The 22531-nt window shown below is 39.4% G+C and overlaps 2 protein-coding genes across 10 annotated transcripts in view; one reads left to right on the top strand and one right to left on the bottom strand.

Moving 5' to 3' along the window:
• LOC105023738 (lysine-specific demethylase 6A-like) overlaps positions 1-15609 on the bottom strand; it is a 45960-nt gene extending 30351 nt beyond the window's left edge. For 3 of the 8 annotated variants that reach the window (XM_010893160.5, XM_010893158.5, XM_010893161.5), the window contains exons 1-3: positions 15070-15608; positions 14870-14933; positions 421-529 (exon numbers count right to left, since the gene is read on the bottom strand). In XM_010893160.5, the coding sequence (XP_010891462.3) occupies positions 421-529; positions 14870-14933; positions 15070-15245 (349 nt within the window). In that variant the 5' untranslated portion in view covers positions 15246-15608. Of the gene's footprint in view, positions 1-420; positions 530-14869; positions 14934-15069 lie in introns of all 8 variants that reach the window. The other 5 variants (XM_010893165.5, XM_010893163.5, XM_010893157.5 and 2 more) reach the window with 4 other exon arrangements.
• A 908-nt stretch (positions 15610-16517) lies between these two features.
• Positions 16518-19999, top strand: LOC105023740 (FUN14 domain-containing protein 1). Of its 2 annotated transcripts, none has more exons than XM_010893167.3 (5): positions 16518-16602; positions 17091-17262; positions 17361-17436; positions 17600-17728; positions 18241-19999. In XM_010893167.3, exons 1-5 carry the CDS (start codon positions 16584-16586, stop codon positions 18316-18318), a joined length of 474 nt encoding a protein of 157 aa, XP_010891469.1. In that variant the 5' UTR covers positions 16518-16583; the 3' UTR covers positions 18319-19999. The 2 variants fall into 2 exon arrangements, with proteins under 2 accessions (XP_010891469.1, XP_010891468.1); XM_010893166.3 differs by having other exon boundaries at positions 17600-17734.
• Positions 20000-22531: the final 2532 nt, after the last annotated feature.

Raw genomic sequence — 22531 nt, 5'->3', positions numbered from 1 at the left:
CATGGCGGACAAGCAAACCATGACGCTGTCTCTAATAAAATTAGGAACATTAAGACAGCAATACTTTCCCTGCGGGGTCAGGTCGAAAGACCGACGTCTGTACAGCTCTCAAAACTACACCCCCCCCCCCCCAACCACAATGTTCACTGTATCAATCAAATTCAGAAAGATCACCACAGCACTATTCATTCCAGAAGCAGATCTTACACTTTCACAACCAGTGGCACCAACCGCCAAACTACACTGCTCCACCGAACACTCAATAAACACTCAATAAACTTTATTTAATGCCATCAAAACCTACCACGCTGCAAGTGGCCATGACAGAGAGACAGCTCCAAACACAGCAACACAGAGAGCAAGAGAGATTGACACAGTGGGAAAGAGGGCAACAGACACAGCCATGGTGCACTGTCTCACCTTTAGCATACTCCTCCAGGAGTAAGTTGAAGTGGCCTAGCTGGCAGAATAACTCTGGCTCCACTTTTCCTTCAGCTTTTAAGATGAGAGAATCGTAGCAGCGAACAGCCTGGGGAGAAATAAAGAAAGAATAAACCCATAGCCTTTCATCGTTCAACGTTTTTCAACGTTCATTCATTCATTCATTTTTTAATTGAAATGGTCAGAAAGAAAAAAATTTCAGCAAACAGCAATTTTTCACACAAAACAGCGAACTGAGAAATTAGCATTTAGATAAATTGAAAATTCTAAGGACCAAGAATAATTCAAAAACAGCCAAATTGTGAGAGAACTGGCAAAGCGGACTGGGCCACCCTAGTCATGAATATGCTTTACAATTGGTATGAATAGTTCTTTCCTAAACCATAAATATTTCCTTCACTGGAAGGTCCATCTCCACGTGTTTGCATTCACCCCTCACCCTACTCCACTCCAAGAATGCAGGTGAAACCATCCTGGTCGGTTTCACCACTGACAGAGAAGAGTCCATTTAGAATGGAGAGGACAACCAGCTGGTGGCTTGGTGAAGTCAAAATACCCTGGAACTCAGATAAAACAATGGAGCTGATGGATGACTTCAGGAAATGCCCCCTAACTGAGACTGAGGTCTAAGCGGTTAGTTTGGCTGAATCATTCAAAATCTGGGTCCATCATCTCCCGTTACCTCAGGTCAGAAGAAGACATCATAGCCAACAGCAACAAAAGCACTACAGCAAATGTCCCAGTCAATTCTGAGCCAGCTTTATGCATCAAATGCAGAGCCCATCCCCACAGTCTGAATTTGCGCTGGAGGAGCAGACAGTGCATCATACTGCAACACATTATACCAGCGTCCCTTGCAAAGCTTTACTGCAGCAGAGGTACTAAATCTATACCACCACAGCAAACCAATCCTATAGTCTGAAGAGTGTGCAGACTTCACTCAGACATTTGGGGTTATCAAGCAACTTAGGTTTGACGTGCAGTGCTAGCAGCTACGACTACAGAAAGATGAGTAATGCTTGGCTCTATTCTATCATTACTAGCGGTTATTAAACACAGCAAGCACTGTAATGACAACATGTCGTTAGCTAGCTCTGCCTAATGGTAGCTGCATTACAGATGTGTTCACGCCCGTATTTTTACATTAAATGGGATGAGGTTTCAAAGCACTTGGATGTTAGACCAACTATACCTATTACAACAACAACATGCAGTGGTAACAACAAAATGTAAGCACTGTGGCCTACTCAAGTAGATTACCGTCAGGAAAGAATCATACCACAAAGACAAAATACAGCAAGGGTGGCGAGGGGTCGTTCTTCTATGTTCATATTGGTGGGGGTTTAAGTTACTTTAAACTGCAACAGCTAGTAAAGACGTTACCACAGTAGTCAGATTAAAGCTAGCATGTGGCACCACAGATGGGGAAGAATCTCATCTAGCAAGGGCTGTTGGTTCTGTTACCAAAGTAACCACCTGCCCTTAAAACCTGTCGTAAATCCCCGGCACGCAGTCGCAATGTGAAGTAAACTGCAATGTACCCAATAGCTGTGGGTACATTGGTACACAATCCATTTTGAAAGCTGATTCTTGTAAATCTATTGATGCAAACCATGTCAAGATACAATCACAACAGGTACAACCAACGTCTGTCAGTCCACCAACATAAGATCAAAATAACGAAACTGAAAAATCACCTATGTAGTCCCATAGCAGTCCACTGACCCATGAAAACTGCAAGCTGAAAACTAAAACACTAAGACAAGTGGTGTTTACCTCAAAGAACATGACCATGTTGTATTCCTCAAAGATAAAATTGTTGCGATACAATTCTTATTTCAAATAAACAGGTACTTCCGGTGATTACCGTTTTTTTTCACAATTGTTTCAATCCACGTGATCATTCAGAAAGGATAAGTGTATATACAGTAGGGCTGGCATGATATTAGATTTTCACTACACGATTATCGTGGCCAAAATAATTCATATTCATAACAATATTATCACGGTATCTATAGAACATTTAGAAAAAGATCTTCAAATTCATCTTCAACATGGGGGGGGGGGGGGTCCAGTGTATAGGTCCAGACTAGTAGTTTAAGCAAATGCATTGTTTGTATATGAATAAGCTACGGAAAATCCGAGTTTTTGGAAAAATACAACGTTTTGTGAATAGGCAAAAACGGGGTGTCTTTGCAGATCTCCTGGGGGTTCGAGTGGGGTTAACGAGTTGATTTCAACACCAGTTAATAGCTCCAGGATCCTTGTTTAAGCACATGCATCATTTGTCTATAAATGACTTGAATAAGGTTTTGAAAAACCAAGGGTTTTTGGAACAATACAACTTCAGTTACACCAAGTGAATACAATATTATCATGTGTATTAAACATGAAATATATATTTTTAAATATCACAGTTATCATCAATACCGGTATATCGCGACACCCCTAATACACAGTCATGGTTAGCAGTCACTAGCTTAGAAAACAAGTAACCTATTCTTTGATAGCCACTTCGTACAGTCATCTTTGTGATGGTGAATGTTTAATCCCCATAGCTCGCCCAGAATATCCAGAGGCAACGTACTCTGTGTATTATAACATAGCGATCAGAAGTATTACTGGCAATCGGTCTTGCCTCCACGTGTTGAACTGGGTAATATGATGGAACTGCATTCGCCTTTAGTCCTTTAAGTGAACATGGTCCACAATCCTCCGTATTAAGGTGTCTCGTTGGTGAAGTTGCTCCACTAAATATCCCACAACATGACTCCGGAGAGACAGAGGTATTTTCCCAATTGCAGAGAGGATATAATTTAATTAACTCAAGATCCACGAGCAGGCAAACGAGCAAGCAGAAGTTGACAAATGACACAATGAAAACCCAAAAGTTCAAAGTTCAAAGTTGATTTATCAAACACACCGAATAAGTGTCATCCTGCAATCAAATTCTTGTGACCAGTCACACGACATCTTAAGAATTAAGAAATATATAAAGCAAAAATACTTAAGCTTGGCTCTTCTTTGCTTCTCATTGATGAAGGGCTTACTTCTAGTTTTGCATGACTTCAGTCCTGCCCCTAAGAGCCTGTTTTGAACCGTCCTTGCCATGCACTTCACCCCAGCTGCTGTTTGCCATTCTTTTTGTAGGTCACTTGATCCTACAATTGTTGAGTGACATTCGAATCAGTGGTCAGTCGTTTTCGCCCACTGCCAGTCTGTAGCGGTGTTGTCCCCAATGCCTGTAGCTTGACCTTGTTCTTATGAACCGTGGTATTTTAAATGCTCAGGATGGAAGCAACCTGACGCGCACTGTATCCCTCTGCCAGTAAATCCAGAATTGAACCCATTTCCTCACTCAAAGCATTTCTTTTCAACTCATTTGTCATGCTGAATAGTTATTTTTTTATTCAAATTACCTTTGAAGTACTACTTGCACTGTTTTTTTCCATCTAGCTGGTCCTATTGCAAGAGGATAGTGATGACCACAGTAGTGGTTTTTATATTTTTCCTCGTTAAATAAGATTTGGTTCAGGTAATCAGATAATCAGTACCTGATGGAGTAAAATGAGGTGTGCCCGTTTTGGAATTTAAGAGACACACATGCCATACATGTAGAGATGCTGATTTAAGAAAAATAAGTTGTTTCAACATTTTTTCAAGAGAGACAGACAGATAACATTCTAACAGTTTCATGCACAAGGGGCAGTGGAGTCATGGCATGACAGTCTTTTGTTGACACGAGAGGAAAGTGGCCTCAATTCGTACTACTGCTTATGCACATAATAGTGACGGACATCAAAAATCAAACTTCTTTTCTCTCTCCCCTCTCCACACAATTCAGGAAGAGTTATTTCATCTATTAACAAGGAGTCACTTCAGCTTCCCATTTACAAGGTCACACCAAAGAAAAAGTACAACATCGTTACTTTTACAAAAATAATTTAAAAACTTTTGGGAGATCTTCTCAACGAAACCGGCATTAGCTCCTTGGACTCCAGGCAGCCATGGACCCCTGGCTGAATAGCCCTGCCACAGACCCAAGTGGTGTTGTCTCCGTTACCACAGTGACCCATTCTCAGGGGAAGCTGAACATGTCTTATCTATATTTTGGCTTAGCCTCAGATCACAAGATTTTGTTTGGAAATAGAGTAGCAAAAAGATAAAGGTTACTTATCAGAAACGTAATGACTCTTAAGCTAACATACAGCAAACATTCATTTTGCGTTATGTTACAACTTCCATACACCATAGCAAGCAACCAGAGGAATACAGCATACGCCATGCAAGCACCACATAAACATGCAACATGTTTACACCTATGACAATCCTAAATTCAGTTTGATAGTTCAAGTTTCTATGTAACATTGAGAAATTAGATAATAGTAGTTACTCCACTGAAGTAGTAGTTAGCCCCCAGAATGACCTAGTCAGATTATTAAAGTCTGTTCTATTTTGTCAAGTCATTTGTTTACACATTACTTAACCTGTATGTGCTGTGTCTGTCAAACTAAAACACGGTGTACTTAGGGAATAATGCATTGCAAACATGACTATGTTATTTCATAACACAAAATTTCCTCTACAACAGATTGCCATATTAGCAAGTTAATTGGTACGGACATAGCTGTCTAGAAGACCATGAAACCCATTTATTGGCAACATGTCTATGGTCCGATTTTGGCAAAGCTACAATGGACAAAAATTCTCGAAATGTGGTTTGTGGACTATATTACCACAAAAATCATGAGATGGGGGCCAGCAATCAGATTGACAGGTCTCTGGGGACAGGGCTTCTGAAACGTAGCAGAACAACTGAACACACAAATGGCACAGAGGACAAAAAAAAGGAGCCCGATTGCTCCCAGAAACATTCACTCAAACCTACAAAAGAAGTTTGAATTACATGTTTAAATCACATCTTATGCCCTCTATCATGATTACATAAAAAATAAGATGTCAACAAAATAAAAACCACCAGGCCTCAAGCAGTGAACGTTGAGTGTGCTGTACCATTCTCTAACACGCAGAACATGTGACTTAGTAAGGTAAACATATCAGTCTACAATATTTTTTCAAATGGAAAACTAGCATTATATCTGTCTGATTTAATGTAATTTGCTCCAATTTATGGGTTATTGGATACAGATTTAATTATTATTATTTTCTTTAAACATTCGAGTTCGTTGCTGCACGTGGTTGACATGCAGGCTTTGCTTGCGCAAAAAAAAAGGCAGAAATTGAGAATTTGGTTGCAAAAAGAAATGCATCGTAAATTATATGGAAATATTTTGGCGACAGACAGGATGATGTTGACCAAAACAGGTACTTTGTCGAGAGTCCCTTGTAATTGTTGCCACAACATGAACCATTTGTTCGATCATTTAAGGCGGCACCACAAATCTTCGTATGACGAGTGCAAAGCATCTCAATGCCGTCTAAAGCAAAAATCTATTTCGGATGCATTTGCCAGTATTACACCATATGAGAAAGGTTCCTAACGGCAGAGAGAAATCACAGATTCAATAACATTTCACGTCGCCAAAGACATACCACGTACCAATTAACACTTTTACCAATGGGGGTTTTAAAAACACGATCTGTTTCCTTAACAAGCGGTATGTAATGCCATCACGCAACTATGTTTCTCAAGTTGCCATCCCAGAGCTGTATGAGAAATGCAAGTTGAAACAGCGCTGTCACAAGTGGAATAATATACAGCAACAACAGACTTGTGGTCCAGCCGGAAAACGGAGCCCTACATAAGTCTGACCGTACACTTTATTAATGGGGACTTCCACCTGAAAAGTCGCTGTTTGCAAACTGCATTTTCCCCAGAGGATCATACAAGTGAGAACATCGCAACAGGGATGAGAGAAGCTTTAGCTGATTGGGGCCTAGATGAGAGTCGTCTAGTCTGTATAACAACAGACAATGCCGCGAACATGAAGGCTGCCGCCCTGAACAAGTGGACCAGACTGCAGTGCTTGGGCCACAGACTGCATCTTGCAAGTTATGCCCAATTGCGCATTCTATTTTACTACTGTTGCTATTATTTTCATAAGTTTCATAAATTTTTAATGCAGAGGATAGGGCTGGGGAAGAATGAAGGATACAGACTGTCAGGTTGATAGCCAAAACTCTTTCTGAAGACATATATTGCGATATGAAAAATACAGGATAATCGCAGAAAAAATATCGCAATGTCATTTACTTCCAATATCGTGTAACCCTACTTCAATAGCATATTAGAAAGAAAAAAAATTCTAGACATTCCTTCACATCTAACTTTTACATGACAAATATTTCAACTCTGGATTAAATTATTTACAAAGAAGCCAGAATGATATGGTTATTTAAGCACATTCCTAATTAGGAGGACCACCTCCCCACAAAAATAAATAAAAAAACACCCATATTTCGCAGCAGGATAAGTAAAATAACAGTCTCTGAAGGTTTTTTTGACTTCAGACTTGTTATGCCTTTTAAGATTCCAAACAGAATGTAGTAATTTTCTTAGCCCATCTAGAGACTAAATGACAGCATAGGCTTTAAATATAATGTTAGCTAGTCAAGCCTGTCAACTTAGGAAAAGTTACAGGCGAGAAGAGTGAGACAAAAGCAACACAACGTTAACTAAGAACATGGATGTGTGACCTAGCAACGGAAATATAACACTGCTGCCGCCACACACCAATCCTACACAGGGCAGAAAGGCAGATTGAAGGTCTGGACAATCAGACAGTTTGGATAACAAAAAATACAATTTGAAATGAATCGCAGTAATAATCTCAAATGCAAAACACCAGCATTTTCATCTTTTTTGAATCATGTTAAAAGCCCTGCTTCAACAGCCCATTTTGAGATTAGGGCTGGGAGAAATATAAAAAAAATTATATATATATAAACAAACATTTCTGACTAATTGGGATTCTTATTTGGATGATCTGAAGTAGATTCTTAAAACCCCTAAATACATTTTGTAAATCTGTGCATTTTGTCTTGAGGGGTTAAATGAGTGGGATGTTAGAGAGAAAGAACCAGCAATCATGACTGACAATGCAGCTAATATGAGACGTGTTGTGGCATTGATGGAGCTGCTTCACGTTGGCGGTTTCACACACACTAAATTTATCTCCACAGCCTGCTCCCAAACTTCCAGCAATCACACGTGTGCTTGGACGGACGAGGTGTATTGCAACCTTTCCTCTCCATAACACTGGCCAGCCACGTGCTTAAAAGAGAAGCAGAAATTGCTGGATCTGGCATAACACAAACGGCTGGGATTGCAATTACCACCATACTCAAAATCTAATGGGGACCACATCAGGACCTTGTGAATTGATACTGAATCGTTATTCAACCCAGAACTAGTTCAGATGAGTATCCAACACTGTTCTAGCTCCCATCACACTGCTCACTCAACCAGGCAGTCTAGACCACAATACTTACGCGTCAAATTGTGATGGGACAAGGCAACCAAATTCAAACCCACCAAAACCGGAATGCTATGGATTTCGTGGGAACCCCAGGCAAGGACACAGCTAACAGCATGGCAGTGACTTAATTGCTATGCGATTCTGGGGCTCAACAGTCATCAATATTAACACTTGCATAAGAGCATTCAGAAATGTATGCACAGATATGACTGTGCGCACACAGCACTAAATGTTGGAATAACATAACAGCTTGCCAAATGTAGCCAGATTAATGGGGAACATCTTTAACATGTGTGAATACAAATATAAGAATAAAAGGTGGAGAATTGATGCAACATCTTCTAAAAGACTACCATTCATAAAATGTCACCATATCTGTGCCTTGGTAAGCAGCCATACAAGTACACTCCTTTCTTAAATTACTACAACATGTAGAGCTAAACTTAAGGATGTACAGATTGGCTCAGCAGATACCACTTCCACAAGTTTAAAGCCTTTCAGATAGGCAAACAAAGAATTAAAGCTCCAAGCAGGGCTTCAGCAATGTACCCACTGAGCCACAATTAACGTAAATTAGACATTTCCACATAATTAGCTTAGTCCCTACGCTTAGCCTCCTTTCCAAGACATCACAAAAACAATGAAAAGATAATACTATAGGTGGTCAATATTTCTCCAGCAGCGGGACTCGAAGCTGGCATCTTTGACAAGGAACACGTGCTATTAAGATTAATCTAAGCACACAGAAACACATTTAAGAGTACAATTCAATTTTCAGGGTAGAGTTTGGTCTCTAATGTGGAAAATTTTGCACAATTTGTGGGCTAGATCACATGACCTTACCGCGACAGTAAATGACGTGTGTGCAACATTTGCACAACACAATTCAACTTTTTGGACTCATCGTCATTTTTAATCAAAAAATAAATAAATAACAATAGAATCAAAACCTAGAATTGGGTACCTACAATTTTGCCGGCATATATGATGGAAACTGACACAACTGAGCCCGGAGCAGTCTGACTGAAGCAATACGGCCACTATGAGTAAATGAGTTGTCACACAAGGTTTTTACCACTAGGCCAAAAGAACTCAGACTTTAGAATTTAGCTAGACTTATACAGCCTGAGAATGTGTGCAATATTTTCCCACTATGTCAAACAGTTTAGGACATAAAAACATGTCCATTATAATGCCCCCATGTGGTTGATATAAACATGCTGGCACACAGACTTGCCTTTGTATTAAGATAAAAAATTATATGCCTGATTTATAGGCACTCATTTTATTAGACCCCGCGCACATGAAAACACAATGGTCAGTAGCGGCCAGGCTGCACTTAAGTCATCCACAACTAACGCATTGACTGCAGAACAACAATTACAGCATTTACACCTAAGCTACACGAGTAGCATAAGGTGTACTTACTACTACTGAAGTGAGCGCTTGTCCCAGCTAGCCATACAAAAATGTACTAACTCTGCGTCGCTGTGGATAAGCCCCACTGCTCAATGTCTAAAAGGTAATGAGGAAGATGTTGAGGACAGATGGCTGATTGGGGACTGACTCCATGAAAACAGCGTATCTGCCAATGCTAAAGAAACTTTTTCTATAGCAAAGTTGTTATACTACTATTCATGCAAACCATATAAAACATATAAGCATTCAACCTTGGACACTAGAGCACCAATATCTTTCACTGACTGAAAATAATGATTTTACTGAGGCATTTTGTGGTATGGGACTGTATATTCTGCACAGCCTTCAAAGGGATGATTCATAAGTGGATAGTTAGCGGTGTCACGAAATGAGAAAATACATTTACTTACTAATATGAGTTGCTCTGGAAATAAGTGATGATGGGTTGGAAAAGTTAGAGACAAAACAGGCATCTCTTTTTATTTTTTGATATTTTAAAGTGAACGAGTAAGTGTTCAAAGTTTAGACTGGTAGTTTAAGATCCCTGCCATTTCCATAACCAGAAAGCTATTTTAAGCAACAATCATCAGACTCCAATCGCCTCAGTCTCGGGGAAACCTAATCAGGATATAGTTATATTTTTCTGAGAGAATTACAAATGTTGATGCCAAATTCAGCATCTACATTCTCTCTTTACCTCAGCAAAACAAAAGTTATCATTTTCAGGATTAAATGAAGACAAAGCTGGCAGGAGACGTTCTCGCCAACAAAACTTCTGTAAATTCCTTACGATTGCACTCAAGATAGCAACTTGGGAGGGGAGAACATGGCTACCAAGTTAATAGGTAAAGGTCACTGCTAGGATCAAGTTCTGGGCTAAGATTTGCTAACACACACATCCAACTTCATTTAGACTAGGAAACCATCTTGGTTTGAAGGCTTAACTAAACTAGTCAAAAGCAAGCTTCCAATAGCGCAGAACCAGTCGATCAGGGTGTGGTTCAATCGGAGGTCACGTACCCAGATTATTAGGAGCCAGTCTCAAGACTAATCAAGGGTCATGACCCTGACCATGCTTAAGGGGCAACATTGACGGGGTAGTTCCTACATATGTTTGACTACTTCCTTCCATTAGACTCACACAGCCACCACATTAGAGGTAGGAAAGACACGGGTAAATGCAAGCACGTCCCAGAGGAAGAGTTTTCTACATCTGTTAGAAGTATTCCTTTAAAAGGAAGGTGAAAAACTGGTTACCACAGTGTGCCTCCGTGAACACTGATGAGCCCAAATACAATGTGCAAATAGCGTTCCTCATGTATAGGGCGCATCATTTTCAATCACCTAAGTGACCAAATCGACACGATGGACCAGCCCTTTTTCATTTTTTCCCCCACACAAGCCAATGCACGCGCAATTAGGGCCACAATAGAAATACGTTTGACATTGTATTGCACACTAGTTTTAAAGCGACTACATTGTTTTATTGGTGTGCCCGTTCCTTATGGGAATTTATTTTTAAAAAATGCAATGCTAGACGGTATGACAAAAAGGGCCCAGGATTTTCCAAGTTCAAATCAACTACTCCTCCCTTATGAGGAAGAGTTAGAAACAAATAGTAGCCTAAAGGTTTGAATAAAAACATTTAAAACACAAAAGAAATATATGCAGAGCACTTGCAGAAGGCTTGTAAATAATTACTGGCCAATGATTAACACAGTGATAGTACTAAGTATTTTCCCCCAAAACATGAGTATAGGCAGGTTCACTGAAAAACAGAAGGGTTTGAAGAAAAAACAAGACAAAATGCCCAATTGTCTCTTAACTGGACTAGCGAGTTTATTCTATAAATGTAATTAATGTTTAGGGATAGTGGGCAATACAAAGGGTGAGTTCAATTAGTCAGAAGATAACGTGGGTGTGTGGTGTATGGAACACATCACAGTCTAGCAGCGATGTGGTATCAACTGACTTCAGGACAGTTTCCACAGCGGGTACAGACATTTGGCGTGCACTGGATAAAACACATGCGGTACAACAAACAATTACACATCTCACATACAAAAAACAAAGAGGCACTTTCTCTTTGAACAGCTGAACAGTCTTAGCATGACTGAGTAGTTGAGGACAGGGGAGCGTGTGTGTGTGACAATGCCACTGGACTTCTTACGATCCCATTCAGACTGACTGGCGGTTTGTTTATGGTGGAGGGGGGAGGGGCCATCAGAAATGACAGACAGCACAGCTGAGGTCACACTCAGAGTTCAACTGACATCATAGATGACAAGATTAATCTCATTCAATTTAGCTGGGGCTGAGACCATGAGAATGATTAAAATGCACATAAAAAAGAAATAAATGGTTCATATGACCACAGAATAGATCAAAGTTTGCCGTTTACCCCAGCAAAGGAATGATTATGTCTAATGTGCCAGTGGTACACAATGCCAAAGGAACTCACATTTTGGCCTTAATAATGAGCTCCCACAATGCATCTGTGCTTTCCAAACAAGCAACACATCTCATAAAAGCAAAGCACAAATACATAAAGAAACAGGCCACAATAAACTAACAGCAAATGTGATTTCATACCAATAAAAAAAACTGCAATTGACTCCACAAGATGTTAGCGCTTGACTTTCTAGAATGAATTTAAACATCCAACAAAACCCATCAAAGATGCTTGAACATTGACTATTTGACCAAGGGCAAATAGAGAATAAACTGAATTGTATCTTTGCAAGAGCATGGGAATTTAGTAGTTTGACGTACTGGTCTAATTTAGTTGATATCCAAAAAGACTTACAATTTAAGTGGAGAGAAACATGGATTTTATTAACTTGGTCGGGGGAAAGCAAAGCTCTCAAGTACTTGCTATTGTGCTTCGTTATTTGAATACCATCTGAATGCTTTTAAATGAATGCAATGTTTAATGGTGCAGTAGTATACACTGATAAAACTAGTAGGCCCATGGAGAGGTAACACTGCATGGTATAAGAGAATTGGTGTCTGTCTATTCTATTTCTATGCTGTTGTCACCTATCCAATGGCAGCGATAATGACCCAATTCTGTCAGTGGAGTTGAACTCTTATCTGGGCGTAGATAGCGGTGCAACAGAGTGACTGTGCACTGTGCCAGACAGGGCTGTTGCTCAGGACTAATAAAGCTATAAAAGCAGAGAAAGAGCTATAAAGCACCTCACAGCAAAAAATAGTTTTGGAGACAAATTATATTAAATTGCAAGTCAAACCAACAGAGAAAAAGATCCTGATTCGAAGAAAGGAAGGCCTACTAATTTTAAGCCTGCAGCTTCAACATAAAAATGATGTTCATAAATCAGTCCATGAGTTGAATCAAACATTTAAGATGGTAGCTAAAGTAGTATGAAAGAAGGCGCAATGCAAAATAAACATAGGATCAACTATGAAAAATAAACCAGGTTGGAAACAACCCACTTTAACATGCTTGATGTGCATATTTTATATTAAAATACAATAATGTCAAGATTTAAATAAAGTAATGACTTAGGTTGTGGGAAGATTTAGCTACATGGGGCAGCTTGACCACAAGCTGCATTCCCCAAAGAGCATGGAATGGTTTTAGCATGACAATTTGCCAGCATCCATCCTCAGATTAGAGTAGGTATAGAAAGGAAAGCAGACCATACTTTTAAAGAGAGAGCTAAAAAGCAGCAATAGGCAGATATACAGGACATATTTAAATGTAGATGTATCGGACATGAGATGAGAGCTATTTCTCCATTTGGACCCCTGTATCATTTGGAGAAATTAAATGTGGATAAACAGTGTGGACAGAGTGTTGGTATAGTCTCATATATGCTGAGCCTGGGAGAACGACTGACCTGAATACGTGTAGGTTTAAAGTGAGGCTGGGATAGTGGAGTGGCCAGTTTGCCATCAGCTCTATAGCCACTTGTATTGGCAATAGATGATGCTTTTGTTTTAGACTGATAGCAATCCAGCATGCTAGCTCGCTGGGAAGCCATTCTAAGCACCACATCACCAGGAAAGCGAATAACTATTTACGGTGACTCGATAGATGCTTATGTTCTCATAATTCGTTAATTGAAAACATCCACTTTTGACATTGAATATCAAAAAAAGGGGGAAAAAATAAATGGGTGTGCAACTTTGGCCTTTGTTCAATGTCCAATGGCAATGTGCTAGCTACAGGTTGATGATGCTCTGAGATGCAAAACGTAGGGAGGGACACGTTCGCACACGGTCATTGAAAACTGTCAACAAACGCCATTTCACCCACCCTAAGACAAACACTGCGAAAAGGGTCGATCAAAACATGCAAACGAATTCTTAGTAATTCCGTTCTCAATATTTTGATGTTGAGCTCCCCACATATGTACATTTCGGTGTCACTCCTCCCTGTCCCGCCATCTTGGACCGACCCAAGCAGCCATTACTAGCTAGCTATCCAAACAGCTAACGCGGTTAGCAAGTTAGCAGTCATTGGAACCTAGCTAAAACCAGTCTCGAGCCCATCCACAAGCTTAAAACGTAGTCACAATCACCACCACGGGGTACGAGAACCGTACAGCTACGTGCATGCACCGGCCTGATATATAGTATGAATATACAAAAGACAAAAATACTTTCCCGACACAATGGGAAGTCAACGCTTTAACGTTAAATTGGCATTAAAAACGTAGCCAATTAACGAGCTGTCTAACACTAGTACCATCTAATTCGGTAGCGTTGCCTATCTAGCTATCGAATGTTAGCTAATCATGGTTAGCTAGATCCCAATTATTTTAAAATGTGTTTCCAATGCTGAATCGTGCAATGGGAGTTATAACTATGTGCCTGACAACTAAAGCCTCAACTAGCTCACATTCAAAATGAGTTACTGTACAGTTCGTGTACAGTACCCAGCAAACTCCAGACCGCTTTCAACAACGCATGTTTGACCAGCCAGCTAGCTAACAAGCTAACAGCAGCAAGCTAAATAAAAAGTTACCGTGTATGCATGTCCTTTTTCGTATACATGTAGAATTACTAACTACTAGACCGCAAGTTTTGCTTTTAAATGCTATATTACATGCAGCTAGCTAAACTGGCTCCGTTAATTAAGCTACTACTAAGCTTGCTAGTCATTTCTACTGCACCCAAAAGGCAATACAACTACTACTAGCTAGTATGGTTGAAACATTTGATTTGGCAAGCCTTTGAGACTTCATCAAATAGTGAAACTTGTCAACTTAACGAGTTATAAAAATGATATACCACCCTGATAACACAACAAACAGTTGTGATACTAAAATGCGTTTATCTAATGGAAAAGCAGATCGTTTTCACTATTGGATTAGCTAACGAGGAAGAGGAGTATGGTAGGGACGCTGCGTAGCCGCAGGGTCGTTCTGCGCACATCAGGTTAACAAGAGTCCGTACTCTCGCCCGAGAGAAGGCTGCTTAGCTATAATAGCTAGGATACCATGGCTGGTTACAAGTAGAAATGTGTGTGTAAGAATGTATAATGTGTAAGTGATGTGGCTGAAGGACCGGCTGGTCCTGTGGTTTGTTAGCAAGCTAGCTACCTTCAACAGTAAGGCCTTCGTTCTGGCGCCATCTTCATGAAGCCTCTGAAATCCAAACAGTGAGCTGCAAGAAGACAACACAGGCGGTTCAGTATCACTTGCACTGCCGTGCAAATTGCATTTTCAACGTTTAAAACAGAAAACGCGTAAACAAAATAATACGAATACAGTGGAGGTATGTGCAGGACAATGACTCCGACCTGTCAATTCCGACCAAGCTGTCCCTCTCTTGGGCTGTCAGCGTCGGAAAGTCCTCCTCGGTTTCACTCGCTTTTCCCGCCGCCATTTTCTTTTCCTCATCACCACCAGAAGCCGAGCCGAGACTCCGAGCAGCAGCGCAGGCAGCAACAGCGAGCGAGACTCCGCACGATTGCATGGAATCGCGACGAGAGGGCGAACGAAATACTCCACCAAATCAAAGAACGAAAACTAAAAATTGATTAGAAACAAGAAACTTTTCTCCGGGATCAAAAAAGCAATTCAAAATTGTAAATCCTTTCAGGAAAACAAGTACCCCTCCAAAAAGTATTCGCGTCACATTTTTAGACACAATAGTTTTATGCAACTAATAAAATGTAATGCATGAAGTGCAATTTGAAAATAGTATTATACGACCATAAAATTCCCTACAGCCACCAGCTTAAAGTTGTTATAATTGTGTCACACAAGCAAGCGAACCCACGCGCCGCCGTAGTCACGCCTCTCCTACGTCTTCAGCCAATCGTTATGTCTGAACACCAGCATATGACATGAAGCTTTTTTATTTTTTTTGCCTATCTTCATTTATCTTTTTACTAACCACTAAAATAAATTAGGCATTTTTATAATTTTCTTAAAAGCAATGGTGCACAACTTGTTTATTATTATTTTTTATATGTATTCAAATGTATTCATTTGTTCAGCAAAATGAAATTCTTAACAATGTTAAGTGTTTACAAACAACTGTCAAATTACTAAATACGTTTTAGTCAGTGGTACAACTTTAGATTTTGGGGGGATTGCACATTTTTGACACCAGATTTACTTGGTCTTTAAGGCAAAACATTTCTCAATTGTGATTAGAATAAAGGTCGCATTCTGTTTATAGGTGAACATTGACATCATCCTCACGATAGCCCCAATATGCCTATACCTTTTTGTGTCTCTAAGGTACTTGGTCTCTATGCATTTAAAAACCTGAATGTTGTAACATTTTTGTATTATAAAATTATCACCAATCTTGTTAATAGCATACATGAGCATTCATTCTTGTCTGTTTTGTCCTGCTAGAGACATTTTCAGAATACTCCAGTCTCTAGTTTGTTAGAGAAAGACAAATCCATCCAATGTAAAATATTTCTATTCAGTTATTCTAAAAAGTTATTTGATATATCATCTAACACTTTGAACATGTTTACTTTATTCATATATTTATTTTTATATCAATTGGTAAGTCATAGTATGTAATACAGATTTAAATACATTTCAATCAATTTAAATGATAAAAGAATTCATTTCTTGATAGTTTTTGTTGGAATGTAATCTAATATGTGTTAAATTGTATTTGGCTTTATGTCAAATGTTTATAGTTACGGAGTCTAGAGAAAAAAGATCAAAGCGTTAAAATACTGACGTGGCATAGCATCATTTTGTAGGCGGGGCCTGGATAGTTTTATAAAGGTCTAGGGCGGGGCTTGCGTACAGCTGTCAACATCCTGATGTAATTTTCTCCAAAATGGCGGATCGCAAGGAAGGTTAGTGTTAGCCTAGCAGACACCATACCTATTGATAAAATATTCACGAACAAATACAACGAATGTGCTATATTATGTATATTTAATTCCATTGAAAGTAAATCTAAAAGCGGAAATATTTATTTTCCTTCAACGTCGGTTTTTAATAAAAGGGCTTTACTGATATAATGGTTGTCTAGCTTTGTTAGCATCACTTCGATAGCCTACATTCAATATCAGCCATTACATTGTGATGCTATTTGTTTACCTGAGGCTCATATTCCGGCAACTGCAATGTTGTCCCTGATTTACAATTGGTAGTAATGAGGTGGACGTGATGTTTAAATGATTACATGGGGTTTGTCTCCTCAATAAAATGTCACACAGCACAGATATTGACTGTGAGGTCAACATTGGATCTGTCTGAAACCTCCTGGTTTGGTTGAATGAGAGAATAAAACCCAAACAACTGAAGTTTTTTACTCTCTCCCCATATTATATAATACCAGAAAAGGATGATCCAGAACCAGAGAGCGAGGATGAGGCCTATGAAGTTGTAGACCTGACAGAGTATGCTCGGAGGCACCAGTGGTGGAGCATGGTGTTTGGGAATAACTCTGGGCCCCTTGCAGAGAAGTATTCCGTAACCACACAGATCATGATGGGAGGGGTCACTGGCTGGTATGTCAATCAAACCAGGGGTTTTGAATGCATTATTTTACATATCAATTGCATTTCTATTCAATCCCTAATAAACACTGTCATTCTCTCATATTCAGGTGTGCTGGGTACTTGTTCCAGAGAGTAGGAAAAATTGCTGCTACTGCTGTAGGTGGAGGATTTCTGTTGTTACAGGTAAGTTGCACCTAATCTTTTAGTGGTCAACATGTGTTTGTTAAATAGTACGGATCTCTATCCTAATGAGATTACATATAAAAAAAACAAAAAGAAACAAGATAAAAAAAAAAATGGCATGACATTTCATATTCAACGCAATAATTTCTGTTGTCCGCTACAGATAGCGAATCACAGTGGGTATGTGCAGGTGGACTGGAAGAAAGTGGAGAAGGACGTGAACAAAGCGAAGAAGCACCTGAAGAAGAAAACTAAACAAGCAGCACCTGAAATTAACTCCTTCATCGAGGAGGTAAAGGTATCAATAACACTGCCTGTCTTTCCTAATCTTATCCCTGTGGTGTGTCAATCCTTAACTATGTGGTAGGCTGTTGTACCCGTAGTGTTATGTGATCCTAAGATTTGAGATGTGTGTGTGTGTGCATTTTTGTCATTGCTTATTAATTCCATATAACCAAGTCCAGTACATTTAATTATTTTTTAGGTGTGGGAACTATTCATTGGATTTCCAATCCACTTTAGTTTTACACAGCATATACTTATGAAAAAAGGGGAAAAAGTGATATTCAGTGATTATGTTTTGGAGGGAAAATCACAATTCATAAATACCCAAATTATCTGCATCCGTTGGATAAATAAAAAAAAATGCAGCAACAGTGCCCTCTAGAGAAAAATCATACCGTGTGCAAACACATTCCTGGATTTTTAAGTGCAGACCACTGAAACCTGTTAGTTAATGGCTTTATTTACTGGAGTAGACATCTGACTTTAGTGAGGTTTCTTGTCTTCTTACCCTCTTGGCAGGCCACAGAGTTTGTGAAGAGAAACATTGTCCTGTCCAGTGGTTTTGTGGGTGGTTTCCTCCTTGGCTTGGCCTCCTAACTTACGACAGAGGAAGTTGTCACATAAGAAGAAGGAAGCTGTCATTACTGTGAACTATGTCACCCGGGACGTAGTCATCAACTGTGAATCATTGTCTTCCTTCCAGCATGGAAGGAGTCATAAAACGGGTTTGGGAGAAAATTGAACATGTGAAGCTGCCTCTTTGTCCCCTTGCCCTAGGTGCTCTTTTCCCTTGCCGAGCTGACTCCAGCTGGTCCATTCTCTTTGGCTGCATTTACACAGGCTGCCCAATTCGGATGTTTTATCTGCAAATTTACTGATCAGATGAGCACTAAAACAGATGTGATTAGTCAAAAGACCAGTTGGTGGACAAAATATCTGAATTTTGTTGCATTTGTAAACACAGCCTTTTTAATCAAATCATCTGGTGGATTCTGATCCAGGATCAGTTGTTTGGGCTTGTTGTATATGGACATCCTGTACCTTTAACCAGCCCTCTTGAGTTGCTGTTACTACACAACACTGGAAAACATTAAGGCACAATGTAATAGAAAACTAACACAACAGGTTTTCATTGGTCAAGTTCAGATGATACCTCCAGATTTCAGAGTGTTTCGGGCCTGCTGAACAGACCCAGTGTTACACCATGTACAACGAATATCATTGAACCAATGTAAGTGCACAATAGGACACATCATCTTACATCGTAATATACTACAGATTTTACTGTATTACATGCTGGACAGAGGATGGCTCAGCCCCGGTCAGTCCATTGCCCTCTCTGAAGATCGGGTCTATATGATCGTGATGGTTTCCCAAATGACCCCTTGGCGACCAACGGCCCTCGGGGCTCAGGTCAAAACTAGTGCAATATATAGGGAATAGGGTGCAATTTGGGACACAAGCCCATTGTTTTACTCCCTAAGGCTTAATATTTATCAAAGTTAGCTATTCAACCAACCTGGCTCTGGACCTGTTGTTCCATGTACAATAAACCAACACCTGATCACTACTCTTGCCAATGTACAGTAGGTCCAGTGTAACAGTAGGAAGTGTGTTGCTCATGTATTCATTATTACTTTCAGTTTATTAGGTGGAAAGAAATGCACAGTATGTATTCAGTACTCTCTTGCTTTTGAGTTTCTCTATGTTTTGCCTTAATTTATTTGCAGTATTTGAAGATGCCGTCTGGAACTTTTGCAAATAGCAAACTATTTTTTTTTAACTTTTGATTTTGGGCAAGATGTGGTTTATGTGTGTATAATATATAAAATCACTCTCATACCTTAGTTAGCCATACAATTCCAAGTTTGAAAGCAAGTGGTTTTGATGACAATTGACACGTACATGACAGTATATCATTTGAGGTGGCCTATTTTGGCTTGACAGGGCCACTTTTACAACCAGTGGCCAACATTTCTGGAATGCATCTTTAGTGTAGTCTGATGTTTCATTTTGCTTTGCCACTTTCACAGGAGCACATCAACCTCGTACTGATAACAGTAGGGATTTGTCTTATGTTTCTGTTTTGTCAAATAAAATTGCCTGAGACTTGTTGGTTAACAACATAACTGTGTGTGTATTCATTGAAATGCCTGTGAGAACTTGAATGATTTGTTTGTACAAGCAGGACTTGGTGTGTAATCATTTGTGGTTGGACTAACTGTCCGTCATAACGCTTAACCTAACAATCTTATGATAATAAAAAACATTTAAAGTCTGCATGAACTCATTTCGGTTGCTTTGAGATTCTATGATGGGAATGAAAAAAAATGTATTTATTGTGTTAACAATCACCAGATCACATCAACAATGAATGCGCATTTTCCCAATCCTGAAATCATGCTCCAATGCTGCATGGTTTTGCATTAATCTACATTGTTAAATATTGCTTTTAAAGGGTTCAGTATTTGCTAATTAATCCGGAGTAAGGATGATCCAATAGTACATTGTATATTCTGGTAAGATTATATCATATTCAAAAAGTTGAAAGTCTATTTAAGAAAAACGTGTTTTGTAAATGTTAAGGAAATACAGTATATTGAATGAAAACTGGTTTTAGGCTGTCTGTATGTAGGGAGTTAGGTCTGGCATTTTTGATGTACTCCGTGTAAAAAAAAAAGCCTTAACGTGAAAGACATTGTATTGATTTATTGAATTTCACAATTTCTTGTCTCCTACATATTTATTGTGAGCATAATGACTGATCATTGAGCTGAATGAAGCCGAGGGTGACATCTACGAGGATATCACTGTCGTGGGGAGAATCTCTTTATATACACTCCTTGTGTTTAAAATTATTGTGAAGGTAAGGAGAGATGACGCGAGGAGTATGTAACTGAGATTCATCCCGTGTATCACTCAGCCTGCACGCATGTCCACTGGTCCCTCTGTTGCTATGGAAACTGCTCTCCCTCTTCTTCTTGCCTCTCTCTTTACTTTCATGATCTCTTTTCTTTCACTGTTCTATCAATTTGTCTTTCCATTCCTGCCTTTTTCTTTCTATCTTCTATACCGCTCCCTGTCTCTATCCGAGAGTGTGTCCATGTGGGTTGAGAGGGATTATTGAGGGTATTCGGGGGTGGCACTCCACCATTCGATGACCACATCATCAACCAATCGGATCATCGATACCCCCCAATAGATTCAACCAATAGTAGGGTAAAGGCAAAGTATGAGCAGAAGTGATATAGCGCCATAGAAACTGTAGGGGATGCTTTACAATAACACCTCACCCTAGTGGCACCAGATACTACTACATCTCAGTCTGTCTCAAAGTGATTTAAATCTAAAGGAAATCCTTAATCTGTACTGATCTGAAAATATAGGACAAGAAAATCCAAAGAAGAAAGACAGGAGAGATTACATTACTGAGATACAACTAAATTCATACAGGCTGCTTGAATGTGTGTCCAAGCCATCCAATAGTTAACTCTGTCATGATCAGTTATGGTGGTAGCTGTGATTTGTACGGTCACAAATGCCTCTGCAGTTAGAAGCCATAGATGAAACTTCAGTGCATGTAAGAATAACAAAGCTCTTTTGAAAATGAGAAAAAAGGCTATTATTTATAGTATAATAACTCAAATTAATTAATTTAGTGAGAAGCTGCCTTTTTACATGGAGCATGGGTTATTGAACATTTGATAGATGGGGACCATTTTAGGTCTATTATACAAATTATACATGATAGAAATTTTCAATTGATAAATGTGGATCATCACTCCTTGAGTTGGAGTCAATTTGTCATAATATGGCAAGCCAGGGTAGAGTCTGAGATACAGTATGTCTACTGCCAAAACAACATTTGATAAGAATATTGGGTAATCAAACACATTTGAAAAATATTTGGGGTGTAGAGCAGAGCCTATAAGAAGTGATGAAAAATATTCTACCTAATTGTGAGATTAACTTGTTTTGTTTATGACATGTGCTGGCCATTGCATTCAAATTTGACGTTCTGTATGATCACCTCAAGGGGGCAGTATCAACCAATTCAGACTCACTCACCTGTGACGTTAGGACTGAATAGCTTGGTGCAGGTATGCAAACAGTGTGTCCCAGAGATCAATCAAAAGCAGTGTATTGGACTCATTACTAGGTATTTTCTACAAATAAATGTAGTGTGGTACTGTATAATGACCTATGAATTACACAATAGTATTTCTGGGACTGACTTATGCCCTACTAGACACCCTGCTTTACGCCCTACTTATGCCCTGCTAGTTCCAGGTAGTTCATTGTTTGTTAAACATATATTTTTCAGAAATGCATACCTTTTTATAAATAAAGATAGTGTAGAAAGATAGTATAGATGGTTTTTGCTGAGAGGGCAGTGGGGCCCTATCAAGTGAACCCATGCTGCAGGAGGCAGAAGCTCTGACCACAGGACCATCTGAGGCCACCCAGGTAGTTCGAATATAATTTGAGGCTACTTACTAACATTACATTTTGAAATCAACATAGTCATTGTTCTCACATGTATTCACTACAAGTCAATTTTGTGTTTTTCAATGCTGGTCCTCTTTTATCGAGCTTATAGATTTGAAATACTATTTCAGACGAATATGTATCAGGTGGATAGTACAATACAAATGCAGGATACTCAAGAAATACATTATTATGGAGAGGACAGGGAAAAGCTTGTGGAAACGGTGACGTAAGGTGATGGGTCTTTGATGGTCAACGCGTGCGCGCGGCGAATTTAATGAGACCGTGGATTGGTGAAATGGGAGTGTGGAAGAGATTAGGA

This window comes from Esox lucius, chromosome 22 (assembly GCF_011004845.1).
Source record: "Esox lucius isolate fEsoLuc1 chromosome 22, fEsoLuc1.pri, whole genome shotgun sequence".
Lineage (NCBI taxonomy): Eukaryota > Metazoa > Chordata > Actinopteri > Esociformes > Esocidae > Esox > Esox lucius.
This window is presented reverse-complemented; position numbering and strand designations above follow the sequence as displayed.